Raw genomic sequence first — 25,148 nt, forward strand, 5'->3', positions numbered from 1 at the left:
TAGTGTATGTTGAGAAGTTGCACTGAGACCTGTGTTGGGAGATCATTTGTATATAATATTAACCTCCAAACTTAACCTCCAATGGTGGTGGTGGTAAGAGCAGGACCTGGTAATAAAGAATTTTTTTTTGACCTATATTTACTCTGACTCTGTCTACACTGAAGTATTTACTCAGAACTCTGGCGCCACCTTCTGGTAAAAAACTCTCATTGCTTGATGATTAAGAGATTTTTCCATTTCTCAGTAGAATTAGCCGAGCTAATTCTTTTAAATAACTTCCACACATTTATGAATTGTGTGAATCAAGCTTTGACATTTGCATGATGAGTTTATTAGATTTAACCTTAATGATGTTCTTATAATAACCTTTAAAGGTCAGTCACAATGGCCTTAACAAACCGCTGAAGTGAGACGTGTGAGATGGCACAAGATCTTCTGAGCAATAGCTCAAAAGCTCATCTTGGCAAGCACTAAACTGCAGTACAAGAGGAGAGAGTTACTCATGCAGCACATATGCACTTTGGAGATTTAGGCATACAACAAATGCTACAGCTCCAGAAGCACAGTGATGTTTCTGACCCATACAGCAGTGGCAGGACCGGTTGACTCTTACACAGCAGTAATGATAACAGAACCAATGGGTTATTGTCAGGTTTTAGGGTGCAGTGTCACCAATACTGAAGACAGAAAGAACTGCTGCTTGAGGGTGTTAATTCCTTCAGCATAAACGCTAGAATGTTGTGATAAATTAAGCTCATCACCAACACCCATGCCATGGACAAAGTCAGTAAGATGACATTTTTCTCTTTCATGATTTTAGCTACTTTCCACTGCCACAAGCTTGGCTGATTGTGTCCCTGCTCACGTCTCCTCATTCACCTTCCAGCTCCTTTGTATGCATGCAATTCACAGCATTTTACAGCCCCTTACACTTAGATCAGATACCAGTTGAAGTGATAAGATGATTTTAAGGTTATCTGTATTTGAGGAAGATTCTGTAGTTCCTCCTCCTGTAGTTCCTCCTCTTGCTGTACTGACACAGAGCACAGTATGCTGTGTTTAGGTCATTAATCATGAAGTACATCTAGATAAATGTCTCCTGTTCATTAGTACAGCAGCACACTGCTGTCACACACCATCATGTGATATCAGATCACTAATACAAAAAAAAGTACAATAAATGAGCACAGCACAGGACCCATCTGACCATTATTGGTTGTGATGCAACAACAACAATCAGGACTTTTATGATAGGTGTGTGAACAGAAAAGTGGGAGTATAATTAAGACTAAGAGTAATAAAGCGAAATTAAGTATAAGTGTAATTAAAAGGACAGCCACCTTATCACCCTCAGTTCATGTTCAGTTCAGGAATTTATTCAAGAATATGAAATCTGAAAAAAGTACAAATCAGCTATCTGGATGATGCCTAAACTGGTAGAAATTACTCCAATTACATGCTAAGTATTGTGTTGTTAAGATAGTGTCAGCATATCATCATATCAACCACCGAGTATATCTCTTTTATTTATAACATTGCCTTTATGGATCTTCTTTCAGTAAAACTGACAAGCATATCATTTCTGGAGAGAAATGTATGACAGGTCTCATGGACAATTTGCTTTTTGTGTTCTCTGCTCTGTTTATTCAAACAGAATTAACCCACAAACGGACCATGAGTTAAGTAAGTCAGCAACATGGCAATGGGCTTTTGCCAGCATAAATAATTATCTATACAATACCAAAAGACCAAATAGAAGGACTACTGTGAATCATATACTGGCCAGTAGATGGCATCTTTCTACTAATCAGATTTTATCATACAAATGTATATATAAACAGAAAATAATGAAGGCAAAGATGCTTTTAATACAAGGCAATGTAGCTAAATACATATGGTGATGTTATTTCCAGGTGCATTTCATTCATATTATTTATCATTGATATAACAATTTAATAGAAACGGTAAAGATAGTTTTATAAAATAAAATTTGAGAGCTGTACATGTTTTGTAGTAAATATATTGGTATAATTCTGGGAACATACTGCAAATAGTCTGTTCAGTTTAAACAGAAGCAGTAATACAAATTTGTCTGAACATAAGCTATTATTTTCTGTTTTGAACTAATCCACTGCACTAACTAATTGCACTGAAGTAGAGTGGCAACACAAAGAGTTGTGACTTTCACATAATGTGATTTTCAAGCACACCTTTGGCCTTCCGTTGCTGTCTTAACAGACCCAATCTTCAACACAGATGAAAGGCCAAGACATTAAATTACTGCCTTGAAGATTGTAGGCATAACGGTCCTGTCTGTTGTGTCACTCGCCAGCTTTGTGGACTTTAATATTTACTTCAGTATAAATAAGTAGTACAAAAACTTCATCCCAACATGACAGATACTGACTGAATGATTTCATCAGATAATCAAAGTGATTTCATTATGTGACTCGTGGAACATAATACACTACTGATTGATGGTTGCATGACTGACACATAAATGTACCCATCTGTCCTGGCTTTTATTGCTATTGAATCAGTAGCAATCTAGATTTTTATTTAGTATTTGCAGGTTAGTTAGAATGATACTACATAGGTTCGACCCATAACACTACTCCTGCTCAGCACTTGGGGATGCTCAAGTCCCATTAATGATGTAATGAGTAGCTTGAACATAGATTTTTGTTTTCTCCTGAGTCATGGTGCTTATGTTGCTGCGTGTATGCATGTACACACACACACACACACACACACACACACACACACACACACACACACACACACACACACACACACACACTGCACAGATTTCAAAGACACCAGCCCATCAATCAAGTGCACTACAAGGCTGAATGATTCCACAAAGGTTGTGTGACGCAAGAGAGGATATAATGAATGTATGTGATTCTATTTATTATGCCACTTGAATGAAAATGTTATGCCTTATCTGGCTGTCTTTGGAAGATCTGTTCCAATCAGAGATAGCTGAAAGACAGTTATTTGGAGATTTAGAGCCAGTACCCTGAGGCACAAAAATAGATGACAAGGGGTGAGAGAGAGAGAGAGAGAGAGAGAGAGAGAGAGAGAGAGAGAGAGAGAGAGAGAGAGAGAGAGAGAGAGAGAGAGAGAGAGACTGACTTAAATTGCAGTCTCTGATGACCTTGACTCCAGCAGGCACCATTTTTATTCCTTAAACTCAAACATAGGGAAATATTTCAAGTATGTGTCTGTGTGGGCTGTTTTTTGTGTGAGTGAAAAGTAGCACAAATGTAAATGGAAATTTAAACCAATGTTTAATTTTTGAACAAATAAAAATAAGTTGACTGGAAAAAAAAAAAGGTAAGGCTCAGGATCGTGGATCATGTGTCTGAGACACTTTTAAAACAGCACAAGTACAAACTGGATTTTAATGTTAATAAATGTTAATAATTGCAATTTTTTTATTCATTAAAGGACATTTTTAAAAACAATTTATAGCTATGTTGAATGTCGCAGGATATCCATGAAAGAAGTTAGTTTCTGTTTAATCTAACAGCGATAAACAGTAGTTCTATCACTTTGTCTTGTAGTTATTAAGACAAAGAAATGCAGCTTGTTAGTGGAGAAAACACCTATAAAACATCTCTTTAAAGAAAGCTTCATCATATCAACAATCAGATGCTGCACTGTCTGCTAATCAAGTCACTGTCAATCAGCTGTTACTATAGAAACAACAACATACAGATCAGTCACATTGAACTAAATGCTGAGAATTCTGAATTCTGTTGTGGTTTAAATAGTAGGAACATTGCAAGTGTGGTAATGACTAGGTATAATTCAGTGTTTAAGTGGCACTTAACAGTTAAATCTAAATGCTGCTATATAAGGCAAGATATACACTCTGTGCCAGTCAGCAAAGCCAAGGAACACTAACCCAGTGACCAGAAGATGAATGTCACACTCTGCTTCCAGAATTGAGCTCTCTCTCTCTCTCTCTCTCTCTCTCTCTCTCTCTCTCTCTCTCTCTCTCTCTCTCTCTTTCTCTCTTTCTCTCTCTCTCACTCACTTTCACTGTCTCTCTCTCTCTCTCTCTCTCTCTTTTTCGTTCACGCTCTCTCTTGCACACACATAGACACACAGACCGACTAAAATAAGCCTATCCTCTACGGAGACAGAGCTCAAACATTGCCACTGGTGGAACCTGCAACGTGAGCATTTAACAGCTACAGCCTTTACATTAATATCACTGTATAATTACATTCAAACTTGAACAGGAACAAGCCACATGATCACCTGTAAACTCTGGACTTGCTCTAATTGTGAGTGTGTGTGTATATGTGTGTGAGTAATGTGTGAGGAAACACTGATCTCTGTGAATAACACACCTGTGTGGCTTTGGCTTCCCTTCCGCGTCCCCTGGATTCAGCCTCAGCTGGATCAAGTAAATAGCCTTGCTCCGTCTGCTGGCCCAGGCCAAGAGACTCTGCACCTGCTTCTTTTCACCACCTCTCTCTCTCTCTCTCTCTCTCTCTCTTTGGCCCTCCTTCTTGTGCCTGCATTAGCTCCATCTGCTCACATCATATGTAACCTCATGCAGCTGCCATCCCGTCCATACTGTGCTAGCAACAGAGGCCTACTATCAGATTTCCCTCCACTCACGTGACATGTGCTGTGGCTCTGCTATTACTGAATCACTGACTGTGAGTGCTCATCTGTCAACAGTGTAGTACAAAGAGGCTAGCCTTGATGTAAGGCTAATCATGCTGGCTACTCTAAATTACCACCCTGAGCATGTGAGCACATGTCTGGGAGGTGCTGCAATGGACCATTGTCCCATTTAAAGTGTTCCTGCCTCACATCCGGTGTTCCTGAAAGATGCATCCACCGTGAGGATAAAGTGCTTTCTGAAAATTATTATTCTAAATATATAAATATTCTAGTTTTAAGTTTAGTCATTTAAGTTCTCTATAGTAGAAGGTAAAGAATCAAGATGCAATTGCAATTTTCCCTACTTATAATAGCACCATGTTATTATTAAAATACAGTGCTGGTATGTAGAAACCCTCTATACCCTTGGGCATAAGTTGTAAAGCTACTCTATTTTTAGGTTTAATAGGTGGAGCAATGTATATAATCTCTTCAGCAAAAATGGATCAGTATTTAGGAGGGAAAAAATTCTGATCATAAAAATATACTGGATTTGACTGATCATACAGAGCTCATAAAGATGTTCTACTTATTTAGAAGCATAGATGTGATTGTTAATCAAATACCTGTAGCTACACTAATAACACAATTCTAGCACGACGAAGCCCAGCTATTAACCACATGCAGAATGCAGCATGTAGAAATCCGAGTGTAATGGACCACGTTCATAGTGGAGCTGCACACAGAATGAAGATTTAATACTAAAATTGTGCACAATAGTATACAGACCTCAGAATTAACTACACATATATGCTCCACTCATATGAGAGGCGGTGGCAGCATATAAATTCGAGGCACTGCTTATTTCATCTCAAACAGTTAAGGCTATGGATTGCTGAAAGGAAGGTTGGGGTTCAAGCCCCAGCACTGACTAGCTGCCACTGCTGGGCCTGTGCGCAAGGCCCTTACCCCTCTCTGCTCCAGGGATGTTGTATAATGGCTTGCCCTGTACTCTGTCTCCAAAACTTCATAACAGTCTGGGATATGTGAAAAAAGATATACAAATAAACAAAGGCTTCTACTTCTTCTATAACATTATGAGCCATAAATGTAGCTGATAAGGGTTTGGTCAGCTTATCCATCTACATTCACAAAGCATTAGCACCTTTACCATCACTGTTTTTACATTGACTTGTCAGCTTGAACCCAATTGTTTTTTTTATGTTGTCTTTTCTTTATCCATCTCAGCTATAGTTGGGTTTGTGTTTAAAAAAAAGAAAAGCTAAACATCTCAAACACATTCCTTTGTAAATATGTATTTTTTTTTATCATATGCCATGAAGCATGACTAGTCTGCATACATTTGCTATTATTATTTCACAAACATAATAATATCTCTCTCTCTCATTCATATATATATATATATATATATATATATATATATATATATATATATATATATATATATATATATATATATATATATATCTCAACACCGATGTGCCTATGGTTAGAGAATGACGGTATGGCCTACTTTTCACTTCTGAAAGATGATAGTACAAGATAAGGTTTACTTCTAGGATGAACGTACTCCTTACTAAGGAAATCTCATTTTTCCTCCCAACATTAAACTAATATATTTAGATAGTCTTAAAGTTAACTTTTTTGACTTTTTATTCAGAGCAGTTCTCTTAAGCGTTAAAGCATAGTTTTCTTACCTTGCTGGTGAAGATGGGCAGCAAACAGTCAAATCAAATCAGTATGTAAACTTCTCCAGATTTCAGGTACAAATGATCCAAATGCTACTCAATTCATGAATGTAGCCCCAAGCAGAACCTACATTTCTTTATCTATGCTTATCAATAATACTGTTCTAAACAGATATAGAGGTTAAACAGTTAACACAGTAACCTGATGAACTGGTGCCTGTTGACTGAGATGGCAGTTAAATATGATTTAAATGTTACCAAACTGCATTCACTCTCGTCCTGCAAGCCACCCTTTTCCACAATGAACTAGAATTAAAAAGAAAGTTTTATACCATACTTTATATGAGGAGCATCACTGTTAGTTCGACAAGAGGAGGTACAGTGTAGAATCTCACAACACATAATAGCAAGGCAACTAAAATGCAGGGTATCTCTCGATTAATTACGTTCCTTAAGCTGAAACTGCCTTAAAAAGCTGACACCGCATATCCAGTATGAAGTTAGTGATCTAGCAATAATCTGGTTTAGAAGGAGTTAGAGAGCCTCAGAATGTCTGCTGAGTGCATGTACTAAAGCTCACTCACCTTAGCACTCATGTGACATGGAAAAATGACTTACTGTATGCACTATATCATCTGTCGCACAAAAGAGGAAAACATATGAAACTAAACAAGTTATTCTGACAAAGTTGTAAGCGCAAAAGCCACGTGTGTTGTTTTTTTTAGCTAAGGTGAACAAAAACCAGTCATTGTGTAAGTCAGCAGCGATACGCAGGTAGTATTTAACTTTCCGTGGGAACAGGATGAACTCTCACGAGATAGACACTGTTTTCGTTCTCATTCTCCGTACTCCCTTATTACCACAGGAACGGTGCACAGACAAGTCTGCCAACTGCAGGAATGAGCACATCATTCATGTGTCATAGCAGTGAGTGGAAAAAGATGGGCGGGGGTGGAGGGTTAGCTGAGCCTTTCTAATATTATACCCAGCTTAAACCCAGAGACTTACTCCATGCTCCTGATAAGTGCTACATAATTATGGCATTAATGTTGATGTATGCCATGTATGCTCTTTCTTCCTGAAAGGTAGAATTTAAAAATATGTCATGCAGAGCAATTCTAATGTCATGTGTTAAAAGCTACAACAGCAGGTTTCTGTTTTAGAAATAAAGCTACCAGATACCCAAACAAACATAACTAAAGGAACACATTTTACTAAGAACACATAGCTGACACCATAGATCAGTTATTCCTTTGAAAAAATTAAACACCTGCAAAGCATTTGAGGTAATATTTAGGGGCTTATGTCAATGGGCTTGATGGTTTCAGCCCTTCCTCTTTTTTTAGAGATAAAAAATGAATTAATATGCAATTACATTCTTTATATTGTGGCTAACAAACATTATACATAGGATTATTTTGGACATTTGTGAAACCAAGAGCAGCAGCATTGCGTCAACACTGGTCATAATAAAAATGCACAGAATGTCATGAAGCAAGGATGTGAGCTAGGCTAACGAGCACAGCGCTGTAGATTCACACCACCGATCAGTGAAAGTCATATCATGTGATTACACAGAGAGACACACCCCCCCCCCCCCCCATTACATTTAGCATCATTTGGTCTAATATCCCTTAGTCCCTTTTGGTGAGGTTTATGTCATTAGAAGGTGTGTTATGGACTTCTAAGGGTGTAAGGAACATGATGGTGAAGTAGATTATTTAATTTTCTGTCCGTGTGCTTGGAGAAGAATCTAACAGCTGACAGACTGGGCACACTTTGGCTAATTCAATTACAAATTACACAAAATATGATAAAATGGTTACAGCTTTTCTGGGTCTATGTTTACCATCCAGATCTTTTTTTTTTTCTTTTGTGTGTGTGTGTGTGTGTGTGTGTGTGTGTGTGTGTGTGTGTGTGTGTGTGTGTGTGTGTGTGTGTGTTTGCAGTAATTTGATCCATTATTAATACTTACAGAATATTTAACAAATACCCCACTCCTGAGCTGAGATATTATTATTATTATTATTTATTTATTTTGTTATTAGTAGTAGTAGTAGTAGTAGTATTACCTTGTACCAGGTCACAAATTCCACAGAGAGTGATAGATGTATCATGTATTTGGATGTTTTCAAGAAAATAAGCATTAATGTCTTAATTACAAACCTATGTAATCTAGTAATTCCCAATTTTAAACCACATACAAATGACCTTCTTCTCATTCTTCCAGTGTTAGTAGTGTTCACAAAGGCAACTGAGGTTAGACATACTAGTAAAACACTGATATTGTACTAAAATAACAAAACAGACACTGTTACACCGTTGCTGATTCAGTAGAGTGGCAGATTGCTTCAGCTAGCAGAAGTAGAGGAACGTGTCTTGCTAATGTACAGAGAAAGAAAGCAATAAAGTTTAAACTACTGTAGGCATGGGGATTCAAACCATTGGATGTTCCTCTGAAAGCTGTTCTGGAAGGGATAATGACATCAGATGCATACGCTTTCATTTCCATGTATTAAAACAGTAGGGTTCTATTTAAAGCATTACTAACTTACACAAATAAATTCTACATTCTAAGTAACATGGTGTATAGTCTATAGGTCATGGTACACCATTTGAGAGAGCGATGGTCCTGGAGTGACCCTGTCCTGCATATTTGCTTGCGTTTCTCCTGTTCTAACACTGCAGTGTACAAGCAGGGGATCTCCAGGAACAGGGTTACTCTAGGTAACCATTTTGATTTTTAAATTATTTCATTTTAAAGTCCATTCTTCTAAGTAATACGGCTTGCTATAGCAAAGCATGCACAATAAAACAAGCTTCAAAACTTAAAATAGTAACGGCTCATGCCACAAGATGAACTTTTGCATGTCGTGATGTTTAACATCATCAAATGACAATGTTTCATCATGTGACATGCTTATAGCAAGCCATATAATACCATGAAGCATTCATATAAAGGTTTGTATAGTTACATAATAAGATACAATACATAAAATGTTGCTAGACATTTCATGACTTTGAATATGCGACTATGTAAACAGAAGAGCATGCAGTTTAGGTTCCGCTAGTGTATGAAGTTGTTTCCTCAGGCCTGTCTGGTTACATATATTTTAACAGTTCATCACAATTATTTAGAAACTAGAACTACCCAAAATGCAAGTGGCCAAGCAGTGAAAATCAACAAAGGTTAAAATAATTGGAGGAATAGTGTAGCCAAAGGAGAAAAAAGGATCAAAAAGGGTAGGAAAAAGGGCATACTTTTCGCAACGGTGATTCAGATGACCGGACATTCTTGGGAGATGTCTGTGAAGAGATCAAGAGAATTAATGTCTTGTTGACCGCTCTTCAGAGATATCTCCTATCGTACTGTACTCGACTACAAGTGTCAATTCATTCTCATTTAATTTTTTTCCCAGCTTATAATCTCCTGGGTTCCTGACAGCCTCAAAGCCACGTGTAGCCATCCTCATCCTCACTCTTTGCCTTACATCCTGTGACCTAATTAGCACACATTTAGCCACTTTAAAATGCAACACTTTCAACGTATAGGCTATGATGAAAGTTCACCTGCTTTTTACTTCTAATCTGGCTTCTAATTTTATATGAAATTGTTTACATTGTTTACATTGATTGCTAAGAATATGGCACAACTGTAATTCTGTCCACAGAACAGGCAGTAACAGGGTTACAACAAAGAGGCTATGATCATGGCTAATGTTGCTACCAGCACCATGCTTCATTGAGGAGATGATGATCTCAGTGTTGGGGTTTTCCTTAAATATATCACACTTCAGAAATACATTTAGGACCAGAGAACCTTTTTCATAAGGAATTCAAAATGCTCACAACTTTTCCATAAGGTCCAGCTACGGTTGACTTGTTAACAGCTTTTCCTATCTGAGCTGTGGCTCTATCTATCTCTGTCAGTTAACATATGCTTTATGGTTGTTTCTCTGACTGATGCGTCCCTGACCTAGTAATTCACTTTTGGCAGACAGTCTCCTCAAAACAGAGCTGCAGTTGTGTCATATTCAATAAATTATATCAAGTAAATTAAAAGAATACTCTTCGTGCTGATTTTTAGAAATAATCCTTGATTAATACTTTTTTCTAGAACTCTGTCCTTGGTCTTCATGTATGTTCTCTATCATGTGTCACTTTAAATGCACACAGGAGATTTCCAAGCAACTGATGGCAACCACTTGGCCCAGAAATAATTATTTAGGGTTTTCAGAATAATGGGGCTGAATACTAAATGAGTAATAATTTCTCCCTCCCTCTACACTTCCCTTCCTCTACACTTACTTCAATATCCAGAGTTGTTTTGCTTAAATTCATGACATATACAGTAATCCTGATTAAAATCATTTTATCCAGGTTTTTCTATCACTACTATATGTGGAAACGTTAAAGAGGGTAAATATTTATGGTACACTAAACAGCCTTATTTAATATTCTGTATAAAATGTACTAAATGTATAGATAATACAGAGTATTACGAATACGTGTTACTTTTGCTAACTGAACACTTACAGTAAAACAAAAAAATGTGTACAGGCACAGGACAAAAGGCAAAGCTACAGGACAGACTGCATAGACAGACACAGAGGAAAGGAGTCAGTAGACGATGGCTACACTGACACTGTTTATGAAAACATAGTAACAGTAACAATATGTATGTAATGTAATTCTATACACCCCTTTGTAAAAATTCAGGACAGGCATAAACCCCGACATTTAATATACAAGAGAAGAAGGAAGACATTAGAAGGGAGAGAAATTCTCCCTGTGGAAATTCACACAAGCCCATTCTGAACTTCGTATTATCTGATCATTTCAAATATTACAATTCTTTTTGTTCTCTAGCCCAGAATGATTCCTTCTGCAAGAAAAAAATTGTTATAATAAACCATGTGCACATACAGGAGATAAAGAGAACAGAAAAAAAAAAACAATAAAGACTTGACAAAGAGTTGTTGTGTACCTTCATCGGGGCCAGCTGAATAGGCGTGATGTAGGACGGGTCTACCATGGGTTTGGGCCGGTTGGCCGTGTCTGCTAGGAGACTCTGCCATTGCTGAGGCAGCCCGGTGAACTTCTGCTCGCGGGGATCAAACCCTGTGTGCACACGATGCTCAAAGTTCGAGGGGGCCGAGATTTCCAGCCTTTTCTTCTTCTTTCCAAACATGTTGGAAAAGGTGGACAGACCTAGAAGCACAGAAAGCAGAACAGATAAATATAAAGTACCTGCTTTAAGGCTTTGAGGTGCAATCAGTACAGTATATAAATTAACATTTACAGCATTTTGTAGACACCATTATCCAGAGTGACTTACATTATTTCATTTTATACAACGAGGGATAAGGTACAACAGCAGCAGCTTGGTGGACCTGGGATCAAACTCACAACCTTCCGATTGGTAGCCCTACACTTTAACCACTAGGCTACCACATGCCCAAATAAATTCAAACAAAAAAGTAAAAGGTCCTCATGGATTAAAGTTCCATGTCTTTCAAATGCTCCCTCAAACCATATAAACACACAATTAAGATATTCGTATAAAGCTTTATATGGTCATGTTATACAGTAAGCAGTCTGATTATTTATGATTGTTTATACCATGGGTGTAACATTAAGCTGTTAAAACTAATCGCAACTACAAGAAATGAACTATAATTAAATCAAAGATCTCGTATATCTGAAAAGACATGCACTATAATTAAACAGCACATGAAAAGCTAAGTATCTCTGAATATCTATCATGATTCCTAACAACCTGAATGTAACCCTAACAACTGTAACACAAATCACTCAGTTTATGGGGATATATGTATGGGATAAATGTAGGTAGGATTTCATGCCCGTGTCTATTCATAATTATTTCTCAAGAAAGAACTGTACTTTAAATAGAGTGGAAATCTATTCATTCGTTTGAAAATAAATTTGTAAATGAGATGTTGCTCATAGACCTTTGAAACAGAAGAGAGTGCACAGGCCACTTATCAATCCCTTTGTGTTTTCACTGCTGAACAAATCTCAGTTTTTCACCATTATGCCTCACTTTTGTTGGTCGCTGTCATTCAGGAAAACAATGGCGTCCTTCAGCTGTGAGCCGTACACCGTGCCTGGCTGACCTACACGCTGCCAGTTGGGCTGCCAACATGTGCACACGGACAAAGGGACAGCCGGCGTGTGTGTGTGTGTCTCTGAATGAGTGTGAAAAAGAAGGACAGAGAGAGTGTTGTGAATAAAACAGGCTAGGTGTTTAGCAGTACATTGCATGGACAGAGCTGTTCTCGTTAAATAGCTTAATGTGTAAAGAAAAATCAGTTTGCACAGGCTTCTAAATCTGGCCTGATCTGAGAAGCGGCAGAGATTCGGATGATGTACTTAAACCAACAGTGTTATTTGCATGAATGAAGAGCTCTGTCTCCTGGCAACACCCAAGAGCATGCATCGAATGAAAAATAACATGGACGATCATAGCACTGATTAATGGGATCAGTCTCACTGAATCTCCTTATTTTAGCTCCAGAAGAGAGAGAGAGGGCTAGTAAGAGGGATGGGCTTACTAAAGAGTAACAAGCTATAATCCAGAGACAGGACAACAGAATGATCAAGCACAGTATGTTCATGCTTACACAATCAGCAGTAGAATTCATGGCAATGAAACAAAATAAATATAATATAGTACCAACAGAGTACCAACAGTGTTTAGAGGAGGTTCTTCTACCAAGAAGTTTAGTCCTTTCAGATATTTGCCTGTGCAGTGACCTTGAAGCTCTTTGGATCAATTCTTAAATCGAATCAAATCAACTAATTACACATTATTTACATTACCAACTTAATCCAGAGATATGAAGCTCACAAGAATCTTGGACAGACAAAATCACAGACACACTGACAACCTGAAAACATTATTCCTCTTCCACCTAGTGGCCTTCTGGATGATTATAATTGGATGTCAATAAAGACTCTGTAACAAAAACCTTTGACTCACACCTTCATCTGAATCTAACACATTGTTACAACATCAGAAAAGAAGAAATGATGCAGTCTGAAAGACAGCATGGAGACCCTGCTGGCATTAGACTCCCTATGTAGAAAGTGGAAAAACAGAGAGAACAGTTCAAACACACCAGCATATTTAATCCTCTCAGAGGTTTTAACAAGCCCAAGCCAAATGACCACGAGCCATGAATCTGTGTATTAGATCGCCATATTGGTGCCTTGCCCCAATGAGGCAGAGCCTCCATCCCTGAGAAAAGATAGATAGAGACGTATATTAGAAAGGCCATTCTAATATACCTTCCTGATTTTTTATTTTTTTGCATGTTTGTCACACTTTACTGTTTCAGATCATCAAACAAATTTAAATATTAGTCAAAGATAACACAAGTAAACACAACATGTAGTTTTTAAATGAAGGTTTATCACACCTGAGCTCAAGTTCTCTAGCCACACCCAGGCCTGATTACTCCACACCTGTTAGCAATCAAGAAATCACTTAAATATGGCCTGACTGACAAAGTGAAGTAGACCAAAAGATCCTCAAAAGTTACACATCATGCAGATATCCAAAGAAATTCAGGAAACAACGAGAAAGAAATTACCCCAAGAGTGCAGTGACGACTTATCCAAGATGTCACAAAAGACCTCAGTTAAGGTCAGTGGTCATGACTCCACCATAAGAAAGAGACTGGGCAAAAATGGCATGCATGGCAGAGTTTCAAGACGAAAACCGCTGCTGAGCAAAAAGAACATTATGGCTCATCTCAGATTTGCCAGAAAACATCATGATGATCATGATTTGTGAAAATACTCTGTGGACTGACTAGACAAAAGTTGAACTTTTTGAAAGGTGTGTGTCCCATTACATATGGCATAAAAGTAACACTGCATTTCAGAACAAGAACATCATACCAACAGTAAAATATGGTGGTGGTAGTGTGATGGTCTTGGGCTGCTTTGCTGTGATAAATGGAACCATGAATTCTGCTGTCTACCAAGAAATCCTGGAGGACAATGTGCGGCCATATGTTCGTGACCTCAAGCTGAAGCAAACTTGTGTTCTGCAGAAGGACAATGATCCAAAACACACCAGCAAGTCCACCTCTGAATAGCTGAAGAAAAACAAAATGTAGACTTTGGAGTCCTGACCTGAATCCTATTCAGAAGATTGACCTGGCATGACCTTAAAAAGTGCTTGAAAACCCTCCAATGTGGCTGAATTACAACAATTCTGTAAAGATGAGTGGACCAAAATTCCTATACAGCTCTGTAACAGACTCATTGCAAGTTATCGCAAACGTTTTCCCTTAATAATACAAACCTTTATTTAAAAACTACATGTTGTGTTTACTTGTGTTATCTTTGACTAATATTTAAATTTGTTTGATGATCTGAAACATTAAAGTGTGACATACGTGCAATAAAATAAAAAATCAGAAAGGGGGCCAACACTTTTTTACACCACTGTACAGTATACAGACTACGAGGGACATAAGGCAAGTATAAATATCCCTTTCCCCTTGTTCCCTACAACCCATTTGTGCCCCTATAATAATGTCGAAGCACAACAAATATCTAGTGATGTTTTGTTGATTGTTCAACAGCCTTTTTTGTTGCCCAGGTTTTTGCTAGTAACACACTTTCCAAACATTCTTGAAATGTTGTGTTGTATTTTATATTGTATGTATTCTTCTTTTCAGCCACAATAACACATTAAACATTCATCAAGTTTGGCTCTATGTTCCTTAAGATCAAATTCAATGTCAAACTGGAAAAATGTTCAAGCAGCCTTCTACAGCCTTACTGGGACACATTCTGTATCATTAGGGACTGAAGATGAATGACACCAAGCTTAAGGCAGTCGCAGAATGCCCACAATCCTGCTTAAAATATTTCAACAATGGCAGGCTGTACAGTTTGAAGCCATGCTAAAACCTTCCTTTCTTTATGAGGGATTAGGTAAAGTGACCAGCAGTGTTCTTATGAACATGGGTGATGAGCTGCTGACTTTCTTGCTTCTTCATGGACATCCTTTAAAGTATGCATATATATATATTTCTGGTTCCTTGTTCAAGTACCATCTGTTCAAAATAATATGTCTGTGCACAACACTGCATTCCTACATCTATATCATCTTACTTATTCCTTTTCTGCTGACTTGTCAATGAGCTCATAATATCACCTACGCAATGCAGGCATGCCAACACTCCTTCTCAATCCTGGCTTCATGCCCACTATCACTGGTTTATTGGCTGAATGTGTCGATGTGTGTCGCTGTTGCAATTGGGAGATGTATCCAAACACAAAATGGCACAACACAAAACACAAAAGCCAAACAAAACGAAGAATGTGAATAAATGTCTACTTGATTGTCAGCGATTTTGACGTTGTAAACAGTATTCTGTGCAGGTGCACTCTTCAGAGGCTTGAAATTCTCTTTAATCCAAGGCTATAAAGACATGAGTATCCCTCTACAGCTGTAATTTCGTTAATGGACAGATGAAGGAGTGAATGGGCACTGCATGAGTGGTCTATTAGCTGATCTACCAGGACAGGAACAAGCTATTTTTGATTTATTATTATCGAACAGAGCTTAATAATATAAGCTCTGTAATATACAATAGGCAGACAGACTTTTAGTTCTCCTCCCATTCAGGACTTTATCAATAAAATGTCTGCACTAAAGGTTGTGGACGATGTTGTGGTTTGAAGAGATGTGTGTGTGTTTGAGGGTTTGCATTTATCTCTTCCTTGTCAAGCACTAGACAATCACGTGTGCCCATGTGTTTATGCATACAGGAGAGGACATTAGCATTCGAGTACAATGAGCTCAGCTGTAATGTTTTATGAGCAGCAGATTGAAGTGAGACAAGGCAGAGCTGCAGATGTTTTGGACGAAGCACACCTCCCATACTGGTAGCTGATACGTTATGGGAGGAAACTAGTTATTAAGTGGGGAATATGGGAAGAAAATTGAGTAATACATTCACTAACATCCAACCAATCTGGACAAGAAGCCCTGTGATCTCTCCTGTCAATCACACCTACCACCACCCCCAATGGATTTATCTCAACAACGACAAATATCTACATAGTAAAGACTGCACTCGAATATCATGGTTTAATTTTTGGCCTTGCACTGTTCTGCCTGTGTCTCTTAAATATCTCACAACTGAGCAATTGGGCTGGATAACAGGCAGTCAGTGAAGGGGCTGCTGGCAGTCATGCTCCTGTTAAAACCTTTGACCTAGATGAGTGGAGATGTCAGTTAAATAAGATTACATAGACTGCTGAGAGCTTAAAGGCATTCTTGGCAAAGAAGAAAAAAGGAAATGTGGGCACAGAGAGAGTGCAGCTGTGGCCTTTTCATGACATCACCAAAAAATATACAGAGAATCTAATTACTTGTGAGCAATCAAGTGACTTAAAATGAAAGTGTGGGAAGGTTTTGCATGAAAGCCCTGGACAATTAACATGTGGAGATTTCATGGATGCAACACTGAAGTCAAAAATGTAAGCAATGCTGAGAAAATTCCTGAAAAGTTAACAATTTATATTAGAATTGTATAACTAAGGTCTTAAAATTAAATATATTAAGATCACAATATTATATATTAAGATCACAAAGGTAGAGGTAGCTGAAAAAAGATTTACACAGCTTGCATAGTGGGTATTAAATTTGCTTATCCCTAAACCCAGGACAAAAATCAGTACTTGTCGTGAATCATTTATAATGCCAGTTTACATATGCAGTGTACGCCAGTTTGTGCCAACACTCCAGACCACAGATTTGTACTTGCAATTCACACTTCAAGTTACCCAAACAGACTTCATGTAATAATGTGAAAGATTCAGTTCCACTTATGACATGCATAATCAGAGAAATGATTAAATGCATACATTAAAAGCCTCAGGGACTGAGGCACTCAGGGGCCATGGCAGTGAAAGGAGAAGACTTGCACTCGACCTGAAGCTCAGTTTGTCCCTGAACCATCTGTCACCATCTGAGGGACGGCAGGCATTTCCCGCCCGGAGCAGTGCACAGGCATCATGGGGCAGAGCATGGCCTGGCCTTTCCCCAAAAGCCCTGCTAACAAAACAGAGCCCAGTGCTATTTTAGGCCCTTGTACACATGTGCTGTTAAGTTACTCTTTGCAAGGCCAACTGGCTGCAGACCCCCTGCTGCCTATAGTTTATGGGGATACACATATCACTCACTCACTCTCACTCACTCATTTTCTACCGCTTATCCGATACACATATCACAATTAACTGATTTAGGACAAGCATGTTGTACACGCAGGTTGTTCTTTACATTAGTAAAACTGTAAGAAAGAGAATAAGGAGAAAATAAAAGAGCACAGTATGTTTCGAACATTTTCTGGAGCAGAATTCTTAGTTCTCTCTCACTACAGCAATGTTGACTGCATATCACATGTTTTTAGACAACTGGACTAACTGGGCTTTGAATGGTCACTCATTGTTAGTTCACCTTTACTAAAAGACAGAAAATAATGACCTAGACAAGTGCCCATCTAAACGGTCTCCAGAGGTGTACAGACATATGGACATACTTATTCAAGTAAAATAAAAGTTAAACCTAAAGCCTAAATCCAAACCCCCAAACATGGATATCTGGACCAAAGGAATGCAATGTAAGGGACATGCAGAAGGGGGAAGGCAAAACAAGGAAAGACAATCAAAAGAAGGGAAAGCAAATGACAGTAAAGGGAGGAATTAAAAAAAATAAGAAGAGGTTTTTGGCCACACCAAATGAATACCTAATGAACCAAAGATTCCCTTTTATAAGTGATTCCAAACCAAACCAATTAAAAGAGTAAAAACCATTAACTATACAAATATCCAGCAGCTTTCCTGGTTGGGAATTCCCTATAATGAACATATAATGATCATTCTAACTGAGCAATACAGTTCCTCTAATCTGAATCAAAATAATGCTCTGACTTTCCAGAAAATTAGAAAAAAGACAAAAGAAACTTGATAAACAAAAATCAATCTTTGAAATTTTATAATATACTTACAAATTATAAATATATATATATATATTCTACAACAAACAAACACACACAAATAAATAAACAATTTTATGGTTTCATTCAGAAAAAAAAACATTGAAACAGTAATCATTTAAATTGTTTTGCTCCATGTAAACATTAAATATAGATCAATAAAAACTCTGTGGAAAAATTCTGCCACCTTACCTTGTATCAGATTCATTCGTCCTCTTTCATTATATAAAAATTCAAGAATTTCATATTATTTATATACACAAAAATGTCCATAAGGGTATGTCATTTCGGAAACACATTCCCTGGATCTTCACTGTGGGTGTAGTAGAGGCCTCGCATTGGGCTCACCCATTCCCGCTCCTGTAATGACCAAAGAAACACTGTGCCAAAAAAAAATGCCAACGACAGCAGCCTAATGCAGACAAGCTAAGCCTAGGGCATTGGGATGCAGGACAGCAGAGACTGTCCCAGGCTGACACCATCCTCCTGTGTGTCCTGAATTCCTACTCCAGCACTTCCTCTCACCTCCATGAACACTGTCACCTTATGTAGTCTACCAAACACGCAGAACGGCACAACATCCGGAGTGTGACCACTGAATGCCACCGTCTATCACATTATGTGTGAGAGTGAGAGTATGAGCCACCCCACAGAAAAGAAAGAATGAGAGAGATAGAGATAAAGAGAGAAAGACAGCTGCTACAAACAGTGAGTATATAATGTCACACACACACCCACACGACAGCAGTAAACGAGGATACCTAGATTGGAGGTTATTTATTTCATCCCCCTCATCCCCCCAAGGGTCAGAAACATTTCTCAATGAAAGAAGACACATATAGCGCACTACAAACTCGTAGACTTTCAGGAGGAAGTAGAGAAACTGCCAAAGCTTCTGAAGCTGAGTGTGAAGCCTACAGCTGCACCACACCCCTTTCCCTCCACACGCTATTTTTACCCACGTCCCCACAGCCCGACTGTGGCATGCATATTAGGGTGTGGGCTGCAGGGGCATCTGGTCTACCGGTGCAGATAACACTGTGATTCACCGCTCCAACATAGAAACATGCCAGATCAGCCACGAACATGAGAACGGCCATCTTAAACATCCAAAGATTTTTCAATAGGCGCGTTTCACTTGTTCCACTGCTAATACTTCACTCGGTAGGGTTTCTGCCTTTAATCACCATTATACTTTGATTTTAGTTTCAATGTCAAACATAGCATGCACAAAGACTTCATTTATATTTTATTTTTTATTATTATTCATTACTTGGGATCTTAGTAAACTGGGCCTGACGTAGATGTAGACATAAAGATCTTTTAATAATGAGAACATACTTTCAGACAAGCAGTGGTAGAAAGCTATCTTTATAGAAATCTTTCACATTTCTTTTGTCAAAGCCCATATGGAGTGTGTTAGTGTGCCTAGAGCGAGGCATCTGTACACTGTCACTGAGACTGACATAGAGGACTTTGCTCTGAATCAGCATATTCTTTTCAAGAATGAGAACTGAACATCTCTGGCCATGTCTGACCTCTGAACAGCTGAGTCATGGCCCAAGGATACAGCCATGCACGTGACATCGGATAGAATTTCCGGTATGTGAAGGCTGATAATGACAACACGTGCAGGACAATCAATCTAAAAAAACCCACAAGAAATAAATATATATGATTCTGAGAGGTCAATTCCTTGTGTCTCAAGCCAATTCTTGTAGGCTGACATTTTTACTACTAGACCATCTCAGTGAGTTACAGCTCTCAATCAGCAAATGTATCAATCAAACACACTGGTTTCAGTGCAGGGTCTCAAGGAAAAGTCAATAAAGCCGGTCTGTAGATCAGGTACAAGGTTAGGAACAGGGTAAAAAAATCAACAGGGTCAATCATCACAACCATTTTCTATACCATCACACATATTATTCTGAGACCTGCAACACCTTTCAACATTTCAATCATCACACACTGCACCTTTAATAGAAGAACAATATTTTATGGAACAAGGCCATCTAGCACCTCATCATGCCATGTAGGCACACACATGCAATATAAAAGATCACTGAGCACTAATCATGAGCTACAGAGCTATAGTTTAAGGTTTAATCATAGCCTGTCAGTCCATTATTAAGCTTTCAGCATGAGACAGAGGTGTTCTGGGCAGTGAAGTTAAATTACAGTCTATCAGACTGCTGAGCAGCAGTGCACACTTGCATACACACACACACACACACACACACAAACACACACACACACACACACACACACACACACACACACACACACACACAAACAAACACACACACACACACACACACACACACACACACACACACACACACACACACACACACACACACACACACACACACACACACACACACACACACACACACACACACCTCCAATGCCCACATAGATTATTCATTCAAATATGTAGACATTTCCGAGCACACATCTTACACACACACACGCGCACACACGCACGCACGAATGCACGCACGCACGCACACACCTCCAATGCCCACATAGATTATTCACTCAAATATGTAGACATTTCCGAGCACACATCTCACACACACACACACACACACACACACACACACACACACACACACTCTCACACACACACACACACACACACACACACACACACACACACACACACACACACACACACACACACACACTCTCACACACACACACACACACACACTCTCACACACACACACACACACACACACACACACACACACACACACACACACACACACACACACACACACACACACACACACACACACACCTCCAATGCCCACATAGATTATTCACTCAAATATGTAGACATTTCCGAGCACACATCTCACACACACACACACACACACACACACACACACACACACACACACACACACACACACACACACACACACACACACACACACAGCAGCACAAACAGCATACAGTAGATTAACATACTGCAGTAGCTTTCTAGTTTAAAAGTGCACTCCTGCATATCTCCTCTGTGACCCTGTTTAAATTGTCTTGTGAGAGAGAGCACTTTGCTGAATCCCGTGAGATTCTTGACAAAATCGCTCTACATGAATCATTTAGCAGACACAACACACTGCACGGGTACGCTGCATGCACGAATTACCCGAACATGCGTATATACGACTGGGTATGTGAACGAGACTTTCTTTTAATTACGCTGAATGTGACAACCCTATGCAATAAAATTCACTGGAACTTAAAATTTTGCACAATATAATAGAGCTACTTTTATTTAATTTGTATTTGCTTTCACCCAAAACATCAACATTCACCAACAACTTTAATGGGAACAGTTCATGTTCACATCAATCTTCAGGAAAATGGATGGGGAAAATGGGATCTTGGTGATTCTGACTGTGGCATGTTTGTTAAAGCAAAATGGCTGGTTTGAGTATTTCAGATACTTTAAGAAAAATATTAAAGTATTGTTAATTCTTAAAAACTGTTTTCACTCTTTGTATCTGAGACCATTTACAGTATAAAAACAAAAACGATGTTTCAAAGTTGCTGAGTTCTAGGAACATCTAATGTACGCTCAAACTGGCTGATCTGACAATATAATGATCTTATTATAAATAAATGTTTTATGTCGTTTAATAAATACAGACCAGCTTAAAGCTGCTAATTAGTTTTTAAAACTTTGTACAAATTCTAAGAATGTTTGTAGAATAAAAATTGTATTCGTATAAATAATGTCTGAGCATCTGCATATATGTGAGTTTATACTTTGCATGTGTGGTTTTTTTTTTTCAACAAATATATCTGCAGTCTCTGCCTCTGCATTTCTGACAGCGACCGGATCTTAATGACAGCTTCGCTTCCCAAAGGCATTATGCAACTTAAAAACAAGGTTCAGTATAGCAGCAGGTCAGCAGCCTACACACAAGAGAGAGAGAGAGAGAGAGAGAGAGAGAGAGAGAGAGAGAGAGAGAGAGAGAGAGAGAGAGAGAGAGAGAGAGAGACTGCTGAGGTACAGAGATGACACACTGACATCATCCTCTGCAGGCTGGAAAGTACATGATTTGACTGGTGATAATTAGAGGTGTCCAAGTCCATGAGCTCATCTTTGGAGGATGTAAACTGATCTAACTGGTAAGCAAAAGAAAAGCTGTTAAGGTACAAACAGTGAAATAAGAAGTAAGTAAACAGACTGAGGTGAAAGTTAAACAGTGGTACAGCGGGCAGAGTTGTCGCCTCACACTCCTGAGCTGTCTGTGTGTGACTGTTGCATATTCCCCGGTTAAGAAAAACTGCCTCAAGTTATGAATGAGTTTGTGAATGTGATGGACTGGGTGTATCCTGCATCAAGCCAAGACCAGCATAAACATTTACCAATGGATGAATGAATGAATAAATAAATGAAGAATCAGACTGAATACAGTTCCGCTTTTATTCCCTCACTGTGACATTTACACTGACATTTCCATCTGCACTGTTAGATCACTGAGATATGATGCTTTGGTATCGAGGTCCATGAGCCAACATCAGACAGATGAACAAATATATCTATACATTTAATCACTATTCATGTAATAATTTACTACAGACTAGAAAAAGTAAATGTGCTACACACAGGCTAAAAGCAATTTGCAAAGAAGTTGACAACAGAGAAGTGATTTCTGCACGAGATAAAGGTTACGACATGGTTTTAAAAATCGTGCTGAACAAGAACAAAGCAACTGTTAACTTTTGTGGTCTGTAGTCGTACAATAGTGGGAAAAAAAACCCTTACTATTATTCAAAATCCTAGTGTTTCTTATCTGTACTTAATATTAACACAGAAACATATTAGCTATATGGTCGGTTCTTAATCAGAGAGCATTTAAAGACTTTGACAGGAAGGAATTATTGTTGGGTCTGTGGTGAATGTAGAGTTTGCGATGACCCATGAGTTCATCAGGAGCTCTTGGTTGCTTGACTACAAACTGTTATAGAAATTATATTATTTACATTTACATTATTTCCTGTCCAGTGTCACCCAAATGATGATGGGTTCCCTTCTGAGCCTGGTTCCTTTCAAGGTTTCCTCCTCATATCATCTCAGGGTGTTTTTCCTTGCCGCCATCACCTCCGGCTTGCACATTAGGGATAGATTTTAGAGATAATATAGTAACTTAATTTTAAACTTAAAAATATTTATTCTGTTTCCATACTTCTGTAAAGCTGCTTTGAGTCTATATGAATTGTTAAAAGCGATATACAAATAAACTGAATTAAAATTAAAAGTGAATTAAATGGAAACATCATACTGCTAGATGTCTGGGATTCATATCGCCCACACGGACGGTAAAGAAAACAAATCTAATTTACCCACTACACATGCAAACAACAAAAATTCCAAAAACACACAGTGCTTCTGGGAAAAATGTTTTATTTTTATACAGAAATTATAAAAGCAAAAAGTCATTTGCAAAAAAAAATTTTTGCAAAAGATTTTGACTGTGTATAAGCTCAATATGTTTTAAAACAACAGTGTATTTTTATTACACAGTAAATTGGAAACATTAAAACAACACTGATTTAGTAATACTGTATCAGATGTAGTATTCAGGTTAGTAATATTTGCTGGAAACACTACCGGAACCTACTAATCTACTAATTTGATACTAATTTATGTGTGCGCGTGTGTGTATGTGTGTGAGTGTGTGTATTGTGTATACTATACTAAATTGACTCAAATTACACACAGACAATAATCTGAGATTTGGATCAAACCAGTGACCCCGGAACTGTAGGGCAGCAACTCATCCCACTCTAGCCAAAAAGTCACTTTCTTCCCAGAAGCCTTATGATGTTAAAAATGTTCTAATGGTCTGTTGTCCTACTTTTCTGTGTTCTGTGTTGTTACACGATCTGCTGTTTGCACTAAATTGTAACACAACCCTGAGTTTGAAAATGTAATCTACATGAATGAAATCTACAAGTAGCTCAGTTACATTTAATCAAACTTGTTCCCCACACACCACTGGGTAGAAACAGTCAACAAAAAAAGACAAATATACATGAGATTATTATGATAAAGATGATGTCAGTATCATAGAACATGCACGCTAACACACTAACACTTATTCATGAAGAACAGCAGTTTATAACTAAACCTCTCACTGAGATGCAAAATATTATCAGTGAAGAGTCATACAGAGGCTTTGTGTAGTATAATAGATAATAGATAATTCATCTTCTCTCCTATTTTTCCAATACAATGATATATCTGAGCTTGATACAGAATATTTCACAGCAACTCCCTAAACCACTGCTGACATTAAATTTAGCCTTCACTGGTTATGTGTTTTTTAAAAGGAATAAAACACGACAGGCATGCTGTTATAACAGAGTTACTGTTTCTGTCCCTACAGAGAAAAGCATCTTTTACCGCTGCCTCCTCTCTCTCTCTCTCTCTCTCTCTCTCTCTGTCATTCTCTCTCTCTTTCTCTGTCTCTCTCTCTTTGTCTCTCTCTCTCTGTCTCTTACACGCTATCTTTCTCTAAGTTACAGAAAAAAACACACAATACAAACACCTTCTGTTCTGAAGACTTTCCTGTGAAAGAAAACTTAAAGGAACAGTTTTGCTTCTATCACTATTACAAGTGCTGCCTTTTGATATTCTTTCCATATATAAAATAACCAAAGTATATATTTTTCTTTGTTAAATAACATGTTTTTAATCTGTTTATTATTAGCTATAATTTATGTGGCACATCTGCTACATAAGTCC

The 25,148-nt window shown here is 38.2% G+C and overlaps 1 protein-coding gene across 5 annotated transcripts in view; it reads right to left on the reverse strand.

Moving 5' to 3' along the window:
* The window catches only part of pak5 (p21 protein (Cdc42/Rac)-activated kinase 5), a 49,966-nt gene that overhangs the window by 16,359 nt on the left and 8,459 nt on the right, over window positions 1-25,148 (reverse strand). Inside the window, exons 1-4 of one of the 5 annotated variants that reach the window (XM_047801884.1) lie at window positions 18,572-19,040; window positions 12,400-12,542; window positions 11,323-11,546; window positions 9,597-9,641 (exon numbers count right to left, since the gene is read on the reverse strand). In XM_047801884.1, coding sequence (XP_047657840.1) covers window positions 9,597-9,641; window positions 11,323-11,546; window positions 12,400-12,418 — 288 coding nt within the window. In that variant the 5' untranslated portion in view covers window positions 12,419-12,542; window positions 18,572-19,040. Of the gene's footprint in view, window positions 1-9,596; window positions 9,642-11,322; window positions 11,547-12,399; window positions 12,543-18,571; window positions 19,042-25,148 lie in introns of those variants that run through there. The other 4 variants (XM_047801883.1, XM_047801885.1, XM_047801886.1 and 1 more) reach the window with 4 other exon arrangements.

This window comes from Tachysurus fulvidraco, chromosome 16 (genome assembly GCF_022655615.1).
Source record: "Tachysurus fulvidraco isolate hzauxx_2018 chromosome 16, HZAU_PFXX_2.0, whole genome shotgun sequence".
Classification (NCBI taxonomy): Eukaryota; Metazoa; Chordata; class Actinopteri; order Siluriformes; family Bagridae; genus Tachysurus; species Tachysurus fulvidraco.